Source organism: Clytia hemisphaerica, unplaced genomic scaffold (genome assembly GCF_902728285.1).
Source record: "Clytia hemisphaerica strain Z4C2 unplaced genomic scaffold, Clytia hemisphaerica genome assembly, whole genome shotgun sequence".
Lineage (NCBI taxonomy): Eukaryota > Metazoa > Cnidaria > Hydrozoa > Leptothecata > Clytiidae > Clytia > Clytia hemisphaerica.
In genome coordinates this window covers 3,004,498-3,017,407 of record NW_027103562.1, presented here as the reverse complement: position 1 = coordinate 3,017,407, position 12,910 = coordinate 3,004,498, and the positions used below count along the sequence as shown (strand labels likewise).

The 12,910-nt window shown below is 36.7% G+C and overlaps 1 protein-coding gene across 1 annotated transcript; it reads left to right on the top strand.

The window, feature by feature from the left end:
* Positions 1-33: 33 nt before the first annotated feature.
* Positions 34-12,011, top strand: LOC136800744 (RNA polymerase II-associated protein 3-like). The gene is made up of 11 exons (XM_067057400.1): positions 34-244; positions 901-1,065; positions 5,454-5,588; positions 5,985-6,112; positions 6,845-7,037; positions 7,630-7,728; positions 8,894-9,015; positions 9,430-9,610; positions 10,320-10,414; positions 11,195-11,289; positions 11,854-12,011. The coding sequence occupies exons 1-11, from the start codon at positions 101-103 to the stop codon at positions 11,946-11,948; spliced, it is 1,452 nt and encodes a 483-aa protein (XP_066913501.1). The 5' UTR covers positions 34-100; the 3' UTR covers positions 11,949-12,011.
* Positions 12,012-12,910: the final 899 nt, after the last annotated feature.

Sequence of the window (12,910 nt, the reverse complement as noted above, 5' to 3'; positions counted from 1 at the left end):
GGACTTAAATAATTATATGTTTTGTTATTTCAGATATAAAAGGACCTTAAACTAAAAAAAGTAAACAAAAATCCCATCATTTTAAAATATCTCAACAATCATGGACAAAGCAGCCAAACTTCAGATGCAGATACGAGAGAACAGCAGTGAGTTGACACATTTTCTTCAAGATTTGACGAAATGGGAAGAAAATATGAAGAAAGAAGATGAATATTTAAGAACAACAAGACGGATTGATGAGAAGGTGAGTAAAGATGATCAAATACCGTAAGTTGGTCTAATGTCGACATCTCTCTTCTAATTTCGACACCCTTCTTTAAGGATGAAATAATAGGAAGGTCGGAATCGCTGATGGAAACTATTTTTCTTTACTTGGCGATCAGAGTGAAAAAAAAACCTTTGTCTATTAGTGATCCCGACCTTCCTAATATTCTCTAAAGTAGGGTGTCAAAATTAGAAGAGGGATGTCGAAATTAGACAAACTTACGGTACAAATTCACAATCTCTCTGGGATTTACCAGAAAAATGTTTTGATCAACTACTCCCCATAGACCAAGTGGGAACCCACTCCACTGGAAAATTAGGCTTCCCCTTTTGGGAAAGATACCATTTCAAAGATACAATTTCAGCCCCGCTGGGGGAATCGACATTTGAGATTCAAGGGAAAAGTTACACTCCAAAACCACAGTACCCCAAAACCACTGGATTTTGCGTCTCCATTGGTATTTCGATAGAGGTTTTCATCTCCTATGGGAAAAAGTTTTAACAGGGCATGCACTGAGACAGGGGTGTGAAACAGTTGAGGGTTGAGGATAATTCAAGATATCGAATCCACCTGGATATTCAGTTCATCTTGTTCGAGGGCCCTATCTTTAAAAGCTATTTTTTTTTACTTCACAGCTTCCACCAGTAAGAAAGGGAAAGAAATCCACCGATGCAGAATCCATTGGCAAATCAACCGACACCGAAGGAGATCAAAACAACAATAAAAACAAGAAATCATCACAAGTGAAAAAAGAGAAAATCAAATCCTATGATTATGATGCATGGTCCAAATTCGATGTCGTAAGATTATTTCCATTTTAATTATAACTCAATTTAAAGGGGTAAATTTTCCCTGTAAATGTGCAATGATCTTGGTCAATCCCACACTAAATTCACGGTTTTTCTAAATTCAACCGTTTCATAAATTTTCCCAAATTTACCAGTACGAAAAGACGACAGTCCTACGTTCTGCTTCGGTAATAAGCAGCGGTGGAGCCTGGTAGAGTCAAAGACAAGCTTCATCTAAGAGGAAGAAACCCGATGGCAATATTATTTTTATTTGTAAGGTACCTTATCGGGGAAAAAATGTTGGGGTTTCGACCGATGTTTCAAATCTAACAAATTATATGCCGTTGGAAAGATAATTGAAAGCAATAATACTGAGAAAAATACTTGAGAGCAATATAATTCTGAGAAAAAGAAAATCAGAAACTTTAGAAATGAAGACGAAGAATGAAGAAGAAAAAAATGAAGCTTTTTATCATTTAGTGCTAGAAGCTTAAATCTTTGGTATAGAGGTACTTTGAAGCCTCCCCATTTCAGATATATTGTGTTTTTCATAGAATTATTGCATCGAAAGTTATAAGCCTCTGAAGGTTGCCCGTTGGAGTTAAAGAACAGCGCAAAAAATGACAACAATAGTAGGAAATGTACGATGAAATTATGACAGTGACTTCATTATTAGCATATCGTGAAAAGATGACGAAAATTTATATTCAAATGCCTAGCATTCTCTAAAATAAAAATGAGATAGGAGAAATTATAAAAGTAAATTATAAATGCAACTTTGATTTTTACCGCTATTATCTTTCTTTCGAAATATTACTAAAAAGTCTATGCCAAATTAAGCTTCCTATCGCAAATAACGTTGCCTTCCCTTTCATTAACAACTTCAGTGAAATTTGTAAAAGCATCTTCGGTGAACATTTTGTTTTCAGTGGTTAGACAATAGTGATTTAATTGACTCGGGTACTCCTCCAAACACAATTCTCTTCAAACTTCAAAACTTTTTTCCCGTATGATTGAAAGTAGACATTTTGCTTTCCTCTTTGCACTTTTTTCGTTTCCATTATAAAAGCAAACCAATCGCATTACTGATGAGTAGGTCAGTATTATCGGTCGATTTTCAATGTTATCCACTAAGTCATTGATTTATGATCAAAAATTCATTTCGATTTTTCTTTTCTTCTTAGAAGTACCAAGACAAGATAATTTTTAAATTCTCTATTCTGGTGCCTCTCCATATTCATATCGAAACTTCATTAAACTTGTAAAGCAAAAAAACACAAACCGATGTGCGTAGAGAAACCCATTCGGAGTAAACAAAGTATTTCCGGAGAAATTTTAGCACAAACTCGAATGAAGCTCATTTTGAATTAAAAAATTTAAACCAAACTGAAACATTTTTATAAGATGAGTTTACAATACTTTACCCCTCTTTTTGGACCTACCTTAAGGTAGTGTCCTATAAATTAACCCGTGTTCGTTAGTTAGTTCGTTAGTACGTTAGTTACCAACTTTTCTCGAGATTGGCTCATTCAATTTTTCTGATTTTTTGCACAAAGGTGCATTACTATAAACCCTCAAATGTGACGGAGCCCGATTTTCGAAAAAAAAATTTTTCCGGCCGGTAGAACCGGAAATGTCCCGAAAAAAGCGGTTTTTTGAGATTTTCTCGAGATTTTATCATTAGATTTTTGCGATTTTTTGCACATAGATGCACATTAGTACTGCCGAAAAGGTGTCGAAAACCGTTTGCCGAAAAAAAAATTTTTCCGGTCTGTAGAACCGGAAATGTGCCGGAAATCGTCGTTTCTTCACATTTCCGTCACATTTTTTCAACTTATTTAATTGTTTCTTTACAGAAAAATGTTCTTTATGATGATGCCCAAAACTTAGCATCGTTTGATTTCCAAAAAAATCATCCTTTGAATCCGGAACTCCTTAAAAATCGCCGGAACAGCCGAAAACCGGCGTAAAACGGTTTTCCTTCATTTTTTCAACTTATACTCGACAGATTTTCATGATTTTTTGCACAATGATGTAAAATGGCAATGCCCAAAATGTGACAGAGCCTAATTTTCGAAAAAGAAATTTTTCCGGCCGCTAGAACCGGAAATGTCCCGAAAAAAGCGGTTTTTTGAGATTTTCTCGAGATTTTCTCATTAGTTTTTTGCGATTTTTTGCACATAGATGCACATTAGTACTGCCGAAAAGGTGTCGAAAATCGTTTGTCGAAAAAATTGCACACCTTAAATTTCTAAATTGTATATATGAAATTTGTTAATATGTATATTATGATTGAGTTTGTGTGTATAGTTTGTTTTTGACTACCCCCTCCCCCATCCTCCACCCCGACACTCCTCAATCTGTGATGAAATAATGAAAACTGAAAACTAAATGTTTTTTTTACTTCAGTTTTAATTTTCTCTGAATGATTGATTAAAGTGTCGATATTATTTTTCTTTCACCGTTAAACATCGATGCGTTTCTTAATTGCTTTCTCCGTTCCAATAGATATATAAATCGAAATTTAAAATTATACATTACTTCCATTAAATTCTAATTATTCGTTTTATAAATAGGTAGGTCCATTAAAGTATTACTTGTTTTATTTTGAGTAGTGTGACTCACCCTCTGTAGTGTAACTCATCCTCTGTAGTGTGACTCACCCTCTGTAGTGTAACTCACCCTCTGTAGTGTAACTCTCCCTCTGTAGTGTGACTCACCCTCTGTAGTGTAACTCGCCCTCTGTAGTGTAAATCACCCTCTGTAGTGTAACTCACCTCTGTAGTGTAACTCACCCTCTGTAGTGTAACTCTCCCTCTGTAGTGTAACTCACCCTCTGTAGTGTAACTCACCCTCTGTAGTGTAACTCACCCTCTGTAGTGTGACTCACCCTCTGTAATGTAACTCACCCTATGTAGTGTAACTCACCCTCTGTAGTGTAACTCTCCCTCTGTAGTGTAACTCACCCTCTGTAGTGTAACTCACCCTCTGTAGTGTAACTCACCCTCTGTAGTGTAACTCTCCCTCTGTAGTGTAACTCACCCTCTGTAGTGTAACTCTCCCTCTGTAGTGTAACTCTCCCTCTGTAGTGTAACTCACCCTCTGTAGTGTAACTCACCCTCTGTAGTGTAACTCACCCTCTGTAGTGTAACTCTCCCTCTGTAGTGTAACTCTCCCTCTGTAGTGTGACTCACCCTCTGTAGTGTAACTCACCCTCTGTAGTGTAACTCACCCTCTGTAGTGTAACTCGCCCTCTGTAGTGTAACTCGCCCTCTGTAGTGTAACTCTCCCTCTGTAGTGTGACTCACCCTCTGTAGTGTAACTCACCCTCTGTAGTGTAACTCTCCCTCTGTAGTGTAACTCTCCCTCTGTAGTGTGACTCACCCTCTGTAGTGTAACTCACCCTCTGTAGTGTAACTCACCCTCTGTAGTGTAACTCACCCTCTGTAGTGTAACTCGCCCTCTGTAGTGTAACTCTCCCTCTGTAGTGTAAACTCGCCCTCTGTAGTGTAAACTCACCCTCTGTAGTGTAACTCACCCTCTGTAGTGTAACTCCCTCTGTCGTGTCTCACTCTGTAGTGTAACTTCCCTCTGTAGTGTGACTCACCCTCTGTATGTAACTCCCCTCTGTAGTGTAAACTCTCCCCTCTGTAGTGTAACTCACCCTCTGTAGTGTAACTCACCCTCTGTAGTGTAACTCTCCCTCTGTAGTGTAACTCTCCCTCTGTAGTGTAACTCTCCCTCTGTAGTGTAACTCGCCCTCTGTAGTGTAACTCACCCTCTGTAGTGTAACTCACCCTCTGTAGTGTAACTCTCCCTCTGTAGTGTAACTCACCCTCTGTAGTGTAACTCACCCTCTGTAGTGTAACTCCTCCTCACTCTCCCTCTGTAGTGTAACCTCACCCTCTGTAGTGTAACTCACCCTCTGTAGTGTAACTCACCCTCTGTAGTGTAACTCTCCCTCTGTAGTGTAACTCTCCCTCTGTAGTGTAACTCTCCCTCTGTAGTGTAACTCACCCTCTGTAGTGTAACTCTCCCTCTGTAGTGTAACTCACCCTCTGTAGTGTAACTCTCCCTCTGTAGTGTAACTCCCTCTGTAGTGTAACTCACCCTGTAGTGTAAAACCCTCTGTAGTGTAACTCACCTCTGTAGTGTAACTCACCCCTGTAGTGTAACTCTCCCTCTGTAGTGTAACTCTCCCTCTGTAGTGTAACTCTCCCTCTGTAGTGTAACTCTCCCTCTGTAGTGTAACTCACCCGCTGTAGTGTAACTCACCCTCTGTAGTGTTACTCACCCTCTGTAGTGTAACTCGCCCTCTGTAGTGCAACTCTCCCTCTGTAGTGTTGGGTCTCAAAAATGTACCAGAACTCTCATCATCTTACTGCGTTCTGCGTTCTCAGGAAGCAGCGTGCGCAGATGTGGATGGAGAAAACGAAAGTGAAAGTGATTTTGAAAAGGAAGAAGAAGATGAAGAAGAAATGGAGAGAATTGAAGAACAAAGAAAATTACAACAAGCTGCCATGGAGAAAGATAAGGTCAGTGTAGTAAACAAACATCTTTTTAAAAAAATATCTAAAGTTAACTTTAGAACGCCATGGTTTCAAGCCTAGAAATGTTCTTAACATGTTCCTATTTTCACCATTTTGTGGAGTTTTTTTTCCATTTTCTTGAGAAATTGGGTGTTGTGGAATCCACAAAACCTTAAAATGTTCTTAAAATTTTGGCCATATAAAAATGTGTAACCATTTTTTTGTTTTGTAATTATACTCGAATTTTCCCTTATGTGCTGACATGTTTAGGTTCTTCCTTAATATATTCTAGTATCTTATAGTATTGGCTAGTATTTAACTTGGCGAAATTTAGAATTAAAATCCCGCTTAGATTAATCCACTAAATGTATCTCTTACAGGTTTTCCTTTTCTTATTCTCAGGGCAACCAATTTTTCAAAGAAGGCAAATACGAAGCAGCGATCAACCGATATACCACAGCCATCAACATTGATCCCAATAACCAGATATTTTACGCCAATCGGGGCATGGCTTTGTTGAAAATGGAGAGGTAATGTTTCAGTGAATAGACCTTTACATAAATTACGTCATGAGTGAGCATCAATTGCCTCATATTCAAACAATTTCCATAGCGATTATGTCCCTTGGGACATTAAATGATTTTTTTAATGAATAGAAAGTAGTTTTGATAAAATCCGCTGGGAGTTAATCACCATGGCAATAATTTCAAAACGAGGCAAGTAATGTTTGTGACGTAATTTATGAAAAGGTACAAACGAAGAAAGTTTGAGGCTGCAGTATTTTTAAAAATCAAGCTGAATAAATTTTTATCATTATCCATATATCGGTCATTAAGTAAGCCATTAAAGGTTCAATCGGCGGGCGGTATTGAAAGGTTTTGTGACTCAAATTGTCATGCCCAAGCTGAGGAAACTAAAGCACCAGGGTATATAATTTTTATTTACGGATTCTCAGGGAAAAAAACAAGACGTTAATTTTCATACATACACTTTCATGTCGTCTAGGACGGTAATATTCAGTGAAAAAATCTTATTAACTTTTTAAATTTTCTTCACTTCAAAATAAGAGTTTTTGAGCAATCCCAGTTACATAGTTACTACTACTCTCTAAACATAAACAGAACTCCATAAGTCGAAATTTCCATAAATCGTTCCCTAATTCTTGTTCGAGTTATGGAAACACAGCCGGAATTTCTTTTTCAAATAAATCTTCTAACAGTGTCTTGTGAGTTTATATCTTTTCCAATTCTAATTTCTTACAGGTTTGGAGCGGCCGAGCAGGATTGCACTTTCGCTTTACAACTGGATCCCAAATACACGAAAGCTTTGTTGCGGAGAGCGACTGCTCGTTTGAAACTGAAAAAGTGGAAGATGGCTTTAGAGGATTTCAACAATGTTTTGGAAGAAGAGCCGAGCAATAAACAAGCTGTCACTGAGATAAAGAACATCCAAAAGGTTAGAAAACATTCTTTCTCTCCATGTTTATGGATAACCAAAATATGAGTTTCCATTTTTTAAATTACCAAAGCTGGCGAAAGTAAAACAATGGAGATACTATCCGAAAGTTTGAAATCATTAGGCTACCATTTAAAAAATTATGCTATAGATGTTACCAATTATGACCAAGGTCCAAGTCAATAGCGCACCGCGCTGAATCTAAAAATAGATTTCCTTTTTTGACATAATCATTACTCTCGATGTGTTTGTACGAGTTCCAATCCCATCAACCTTTGCGTTAATCTCTTTTGCACGTTAATTGCGTCATTTGACAAAATATGATATATAATAACTTGCACGTATCTTTAATTGAACCGCATCAAATTGTGGGATGGCAACTCGTACAAATGTCAAAAAAGTGAAAAGTAATAATTATGACGTATGCATTGCTGAGTGTTTTTACTTTTTCTGTATTGGAATCAAATTCGACATGAGTGTGAATCTAAACCGGATATCAAAGGATTGATCCTGTAAAGTGTCATAAAAAATAAATGATTTATCCATGTTGAATGAAGGGTTGTGAAAAGATGCAATATTTCTTTCTCATTAGATGATGAAAACCGACCAAGATTCACAAAAGCGAACACACAAAGAAGAACAGACGAAAACGAGAACAGAAAAACAAGAAAAGCGAAAGAAAAGATCTACCGTCAGTAGCATTTCACATCATGGTTGTCCCGAACTTTTCATGTTTCTTTTCGACTACAGTCTCTTTAACTCGAACCTCTATAACTCGATGTCTCCTTTCCTCGAACAAGCCTTCTCGTCACTGCAGTTAGCAATGCCTTATAAACCAATCTCCATAACTCGAAACTTCCCTAACTCGAACAAATTTGTGATCCTCGTGCGGGTTCAAGTTATAGAAATTGCATTAAAAAAATCCTTTCTCTAACCCTATCTAAAGTCTATTCACGATAAGTGTGCACTCTTTTTTCATTTACCTATAACTTTTGAAGGAATTCTTCAATCTTTATAAATTTGGTATCATTGGAAAGATATTATTGAGTGAAACAATTTGAAATAAAAAAATTTTTGAAAAAATTCTAAAAACGAAGATGAAAATGAAGAAGAAAAAAATGAAGATCTTGTAGCGAAGTGCTATAACTTTCATTTTCACTGGAGTGAATCCTTGATTATCGAACGTTATCACTGTGAAAAAATTTCTCAAAAATAATCATTCAGTCAAAAGATATCAAACAAATTTATAAGCTGATTGACGTCTAAAAACGCTGTTTTCTGCTGTTTTCTGCTGTTTTTTGGAGTCAATCACTTGTTAACTTTGTATCATAACTTTATATTGAATAAATATTCTAGTGAAATTTCTTTACAGTGATGACCTCCTAAAATCAAAGAATCTCTCCAGTGAAAATGAAAGATATAGCACTTCTCTAAAAGATCTTCATTTTTTTCTTCTTCATTTTCATCTTCGTTTTTAGAATTTTTTTAAAAACTTTTTTATTTCAAATTGTTCCACTCACAAATATCTCTCCTACGATACCAAATTTATAAAGATTGAAGAATTCCTTCAAAAGTTATAGGTAAAAGAAAAAAGAGTGCACACTTATCGTGAATAGACTTTAGATTTAAGGTTGTGCACTTAACAAAGACATCATAAACCACGTGTGGTTAACACCAGGTTGTGCCATATCGTCGAAATTACTTGTTCTAGCTCTCAAGTATTTAATTTTGCGAGCAACGCTACTACCTCTGGTACAGTTCCTCGTATTCTCCCTCATACCTTTTTATCAGTGTTACCTTCGAAAGGGATGGTACATTTACCTGCCTGGTGGATTCATGTACTCTTTTCATTTTAGAAGCCGTTGAAAAGAATTTATATACAGGAGGTTGGAGGATCAGAAGACGAAAGTGAACAACCGCAGAAAACGAACGAAAAGTCACCTGCATATAGCAAACATGAAGAAACTCTTGAGAAACGGTATTTGTTATCTTGAAGATTCTTCCAAACATCAGCCAACAAGAAACAAACAAGAAACAAACAAGTCAACTACTTTATCACTTTATACTGATTGTAATGAGTTAAAAAGTGTAATAGCATATGTTTTGGGTGGCATGCTCCGAAAAATTAGAAAGCTTTTAGGCAGCTGAAAAATTGTTTCCACGAAGGGCCACTATGAACAGAAAAAATGGTTCTATCAGCGTGCTGGGAAAGAAGTCTTTTCACTAAATCTTTAGACTAGAGCCTACTTCCTACTGCTTTCTGATATTTTTAGATGGGACTGAGTTTGTCGAGTCCAGTGAAGTGGTGGCCCACAGGCTACTAAATGCTGAAAAGATTCCGAATGCAACTTAGGCAACCATTCCCTTTCTACCCTTTGGTATTTTTTTCCAGCGTTCCAGCGCTTCATGAGTCATCAACACTCTCCAAACATTCAACGTCTCCACCGAAAACAACACGTGATGATGAAGATGTAAAGAATGTTGATTCGGTCATCCCAACAACTTCTTTCATGTTTGAAACAGAACTGAAACGACTGAAAGATCAACCGGATGTCTTCTACCAGTATCTGAGAGTAAGGTTTTCTGGTCTGTAAAATACACAAGTGTCCGAAAATAAAATTGGAAACATTCTATTTTCGATTTCGAGGGATGTACTTTCCAAAAATGTACTCTATAATGAGATAAACTTTCACGGGGATTAAATTTCGTGGTTTAGCTTATCCGCGAAATCTTAAAATTTCGGACTTAATTTCGCGGTATACAGTAGGTATTGGGAGATAAAGTCATCCATGTTGGTTGTTGGAATACATATAAAAAATAGATATTTGACATTTGTTGAGTTTTGTCGATTAAAATATTTTGTGGATAAGTCCTTTCCAAACTTCTATTGGGACTTATTTTCGCGGATGACACTCAAATCCGTGAAATCTAATCCCCGCGAAATTTTATCCCATTAAAGCATAACAAGTGCTTTGACTAAAAAATCTAACGGTATAAAAAAATTGGAAAAAATCCCCTCGGCTACCGGTATATGGGTTGGTTTGACAAGAGTAGAAGATGAGATTTTAAGTGAGGGTAATGTTAAGTCTTTGTGAATTTTCTAGTTCTCTAGAAAGAATCTGAATTTAGAGTTTCTATTGCTTCAAGAAGCTAGGATCGAAATGAAGACATTTGTTAAACTCTTTCATTCATTGAACAAAAAAACTTTTAGCCTTGCTCTTAAGTCTTGTTATTTTTACTGATGGCAAACGATAACCACCGCCTCTATCTTTTCTTTTCTAGATGATACCATGTGCACAATACACGAAATTGTTTCGACAATGCGTTGACAGTTTGATATCCATCTTCCTCAGCACTCTCCATGGTTACTATATCAGGTGAAAATTGAGTAAAAGTCTATTGAGTTTAAACCCGAAAGGCTAGAGCGGAATCTTCAACCTTTCTCAAGCAGAAATACGTAAAGCTTTAAAGATCTGTTACGGTGGCGATGGGTTAAATCTAGTACTTGCTTTGTTTTCAAGGGGTACATTTTTCGAAATCACTCGATAGATTTCGCTTTCGATCCGGCGTTTGTGTAACAAATCTTTAGGCTTTTCTTTTTTCTGACATTTATTACGAAAACCTATGCATAAATTCCCTTTCTTATGAAATATGGTTAAAACCTCGCGGCTCACGCGTTTCACATCCAAGAGATTCCACTCTTGCTTTCGAACTTTAAGCTCAACGGTCGCAATGCTATGGAACGCCCGGGTGGAAGGAATTTTGGGATGTAGTGAGAAGTTGACAATGAACAGTAATAGTAATTTACTTGAAACTTAACACGTTCGCTGCCGAGCCTTTTTCAGAAATCGAAGATTCGACCTCTTGAAATGTTATCGCAAGTTTGACTCTCAAATCAAAGCCTCCCTTTGGCCTGGGTTTTCTTCAAACGCCTTCAAGTATCCGTGCAGTTTTATTGACGAGTGGTAAATTATAGTGTGGAAGTTCGACGCTGTTCATAGTACATAGCGGTTCAAAATACCGCGAGGTGTCTTTTTGCAAGGCCTTTATCGTAAGGTTTTCGTTGAAAAAACTTTTTCTAGTTTGCAATTTGTGATCTTCTTTCATTTTTTTTGTTATAACTTACAACGCTATTTTTTTATTTCTTCTTTCTGTAGAGATAAGCTCTGTGTTCATTTGGAGTTGGAGAATTTTTGTAAAGTGGAACGTTTTGCCATGGCAACCATGTTTCTATCCAAAAACGACAAAAAAGGTTAGTGGAGTAGGGAAATGCTATCAGAGTTCGTTGCTATCGCATCTATCAGAGTCAGGCTAGTGGAGGGAAGGAGTCGCCCTACTATTCCTTTCTAAAGCCGGGTCCAGCTTAAGCCACTGCCCATATATTCTACTGTCGTTCTAAAATACGCCACTTATTTTTTTTACTAACTTTTTCAAGGCCCGTAGCTCGTCCCAGGCCACCCCCAAAAAAAAAGCATCAACCCAAGAAACAAGTGCGTATAGTTTTAGCAAGATCCGACTATTTCTTAAGTCTCTAAGCTTACTCAAACTTTACTTTAGCCTCGTTTGGGAAAACAGACCCTTATAATCAGATGCAGGACATGAAACTGTTAGTACATATGATTTACGTTTTCGATGTATTGAAAGAGTAATTTCACATCCTGGTCCTCCAATGCTCATTCGATTTCAGAATTGAGATTCAAGAGTTTTGGCCATTGTGTAGGTTTGCAACATTGAATTCAAAAAGTACCCTGATCAGCAAGGTAAAATGGAATACCAGACAATCTTTTCTAATCAAAACTTTTTTTTCTGTTTTCAGTGATCGTAGAGTTGTTGAATTACATGGAATCAGCAGAATACCCGGTGAAGTTGACGGAACAACAAATTGCGAGTTTGCGGAAAAGCTACAAATGATTAGTTTTAGGTTTTTGTTGCAAGACTGTTATTGAACGGAAAAGAAATCTGGAGAGAATTGAAATTAAATTGTCTTCGTTTTTTTATCCATACATGTACATGTCTTTTTATAAGCATATCTAGGCTCAGATAAGGCAAAAAATTAAGCATATGCTAAGCATTAATTTGAGCCTTACGAAAAATTACTAGTTTTTCATACGCCTTAGTGTAAATAATTAAACATGACTAACTATTTGGTTGTAGTTAACAAAACAAAAGTTTTAAGCTGTATTTTCCTAAAATCTTTGTATTCGCGTAGCCTATATCTACAAGTAGCTTTTTCTCAACGCAGTAACGTTTATTCCACTTTGCAACATTTTCGAATGTTTTGAGCCCAGATTTTCTACCATGAGTATCACAGCTCGAATAAATATCAATATTTTCTCTGATGAAAACTTGGCTTCCGGTACCCAGGGTTCAGGTTTCGGGCTCTAAACATTCAATTTTTTGACGTCACTTTAACTTAAGCTTTCGAAGCTCCTGTAGTAGCGAAAATATTGAATTTGCGTCAATACACTTGAAACACTTCTATTTTCAAAAATCGGCAAAGTGTAGTATTCCATGCAATTGATTCTTCTTTACAACTATATGTTTTTTATAAGAAGATCCATAATTTTCGAAGCCTTGGGATGTTCTTAACAAGTTCTTATTTTCCTTATTATTTGAGTATTTTTGCCCATTTTCCTTAGAAAATAGTGCTTTAGAGTCCGCAAAGCTTTAAGATGTTCTTATCAAAGCCCTATGTTCTTATGTAGTTTTTACTGATAAAAAAACGTGTACCAGTAGCGTAAATCTTGGGATCCAAGCAACGATAAACTTCCGATATGAATATCACTGAGTTGATAAACTTAAGGGCTCTGGTCATGGTGAAAAATCAATTTCAGAATTTGAAGATAAAACCTTACGTTTTCTTTGGGGATGAG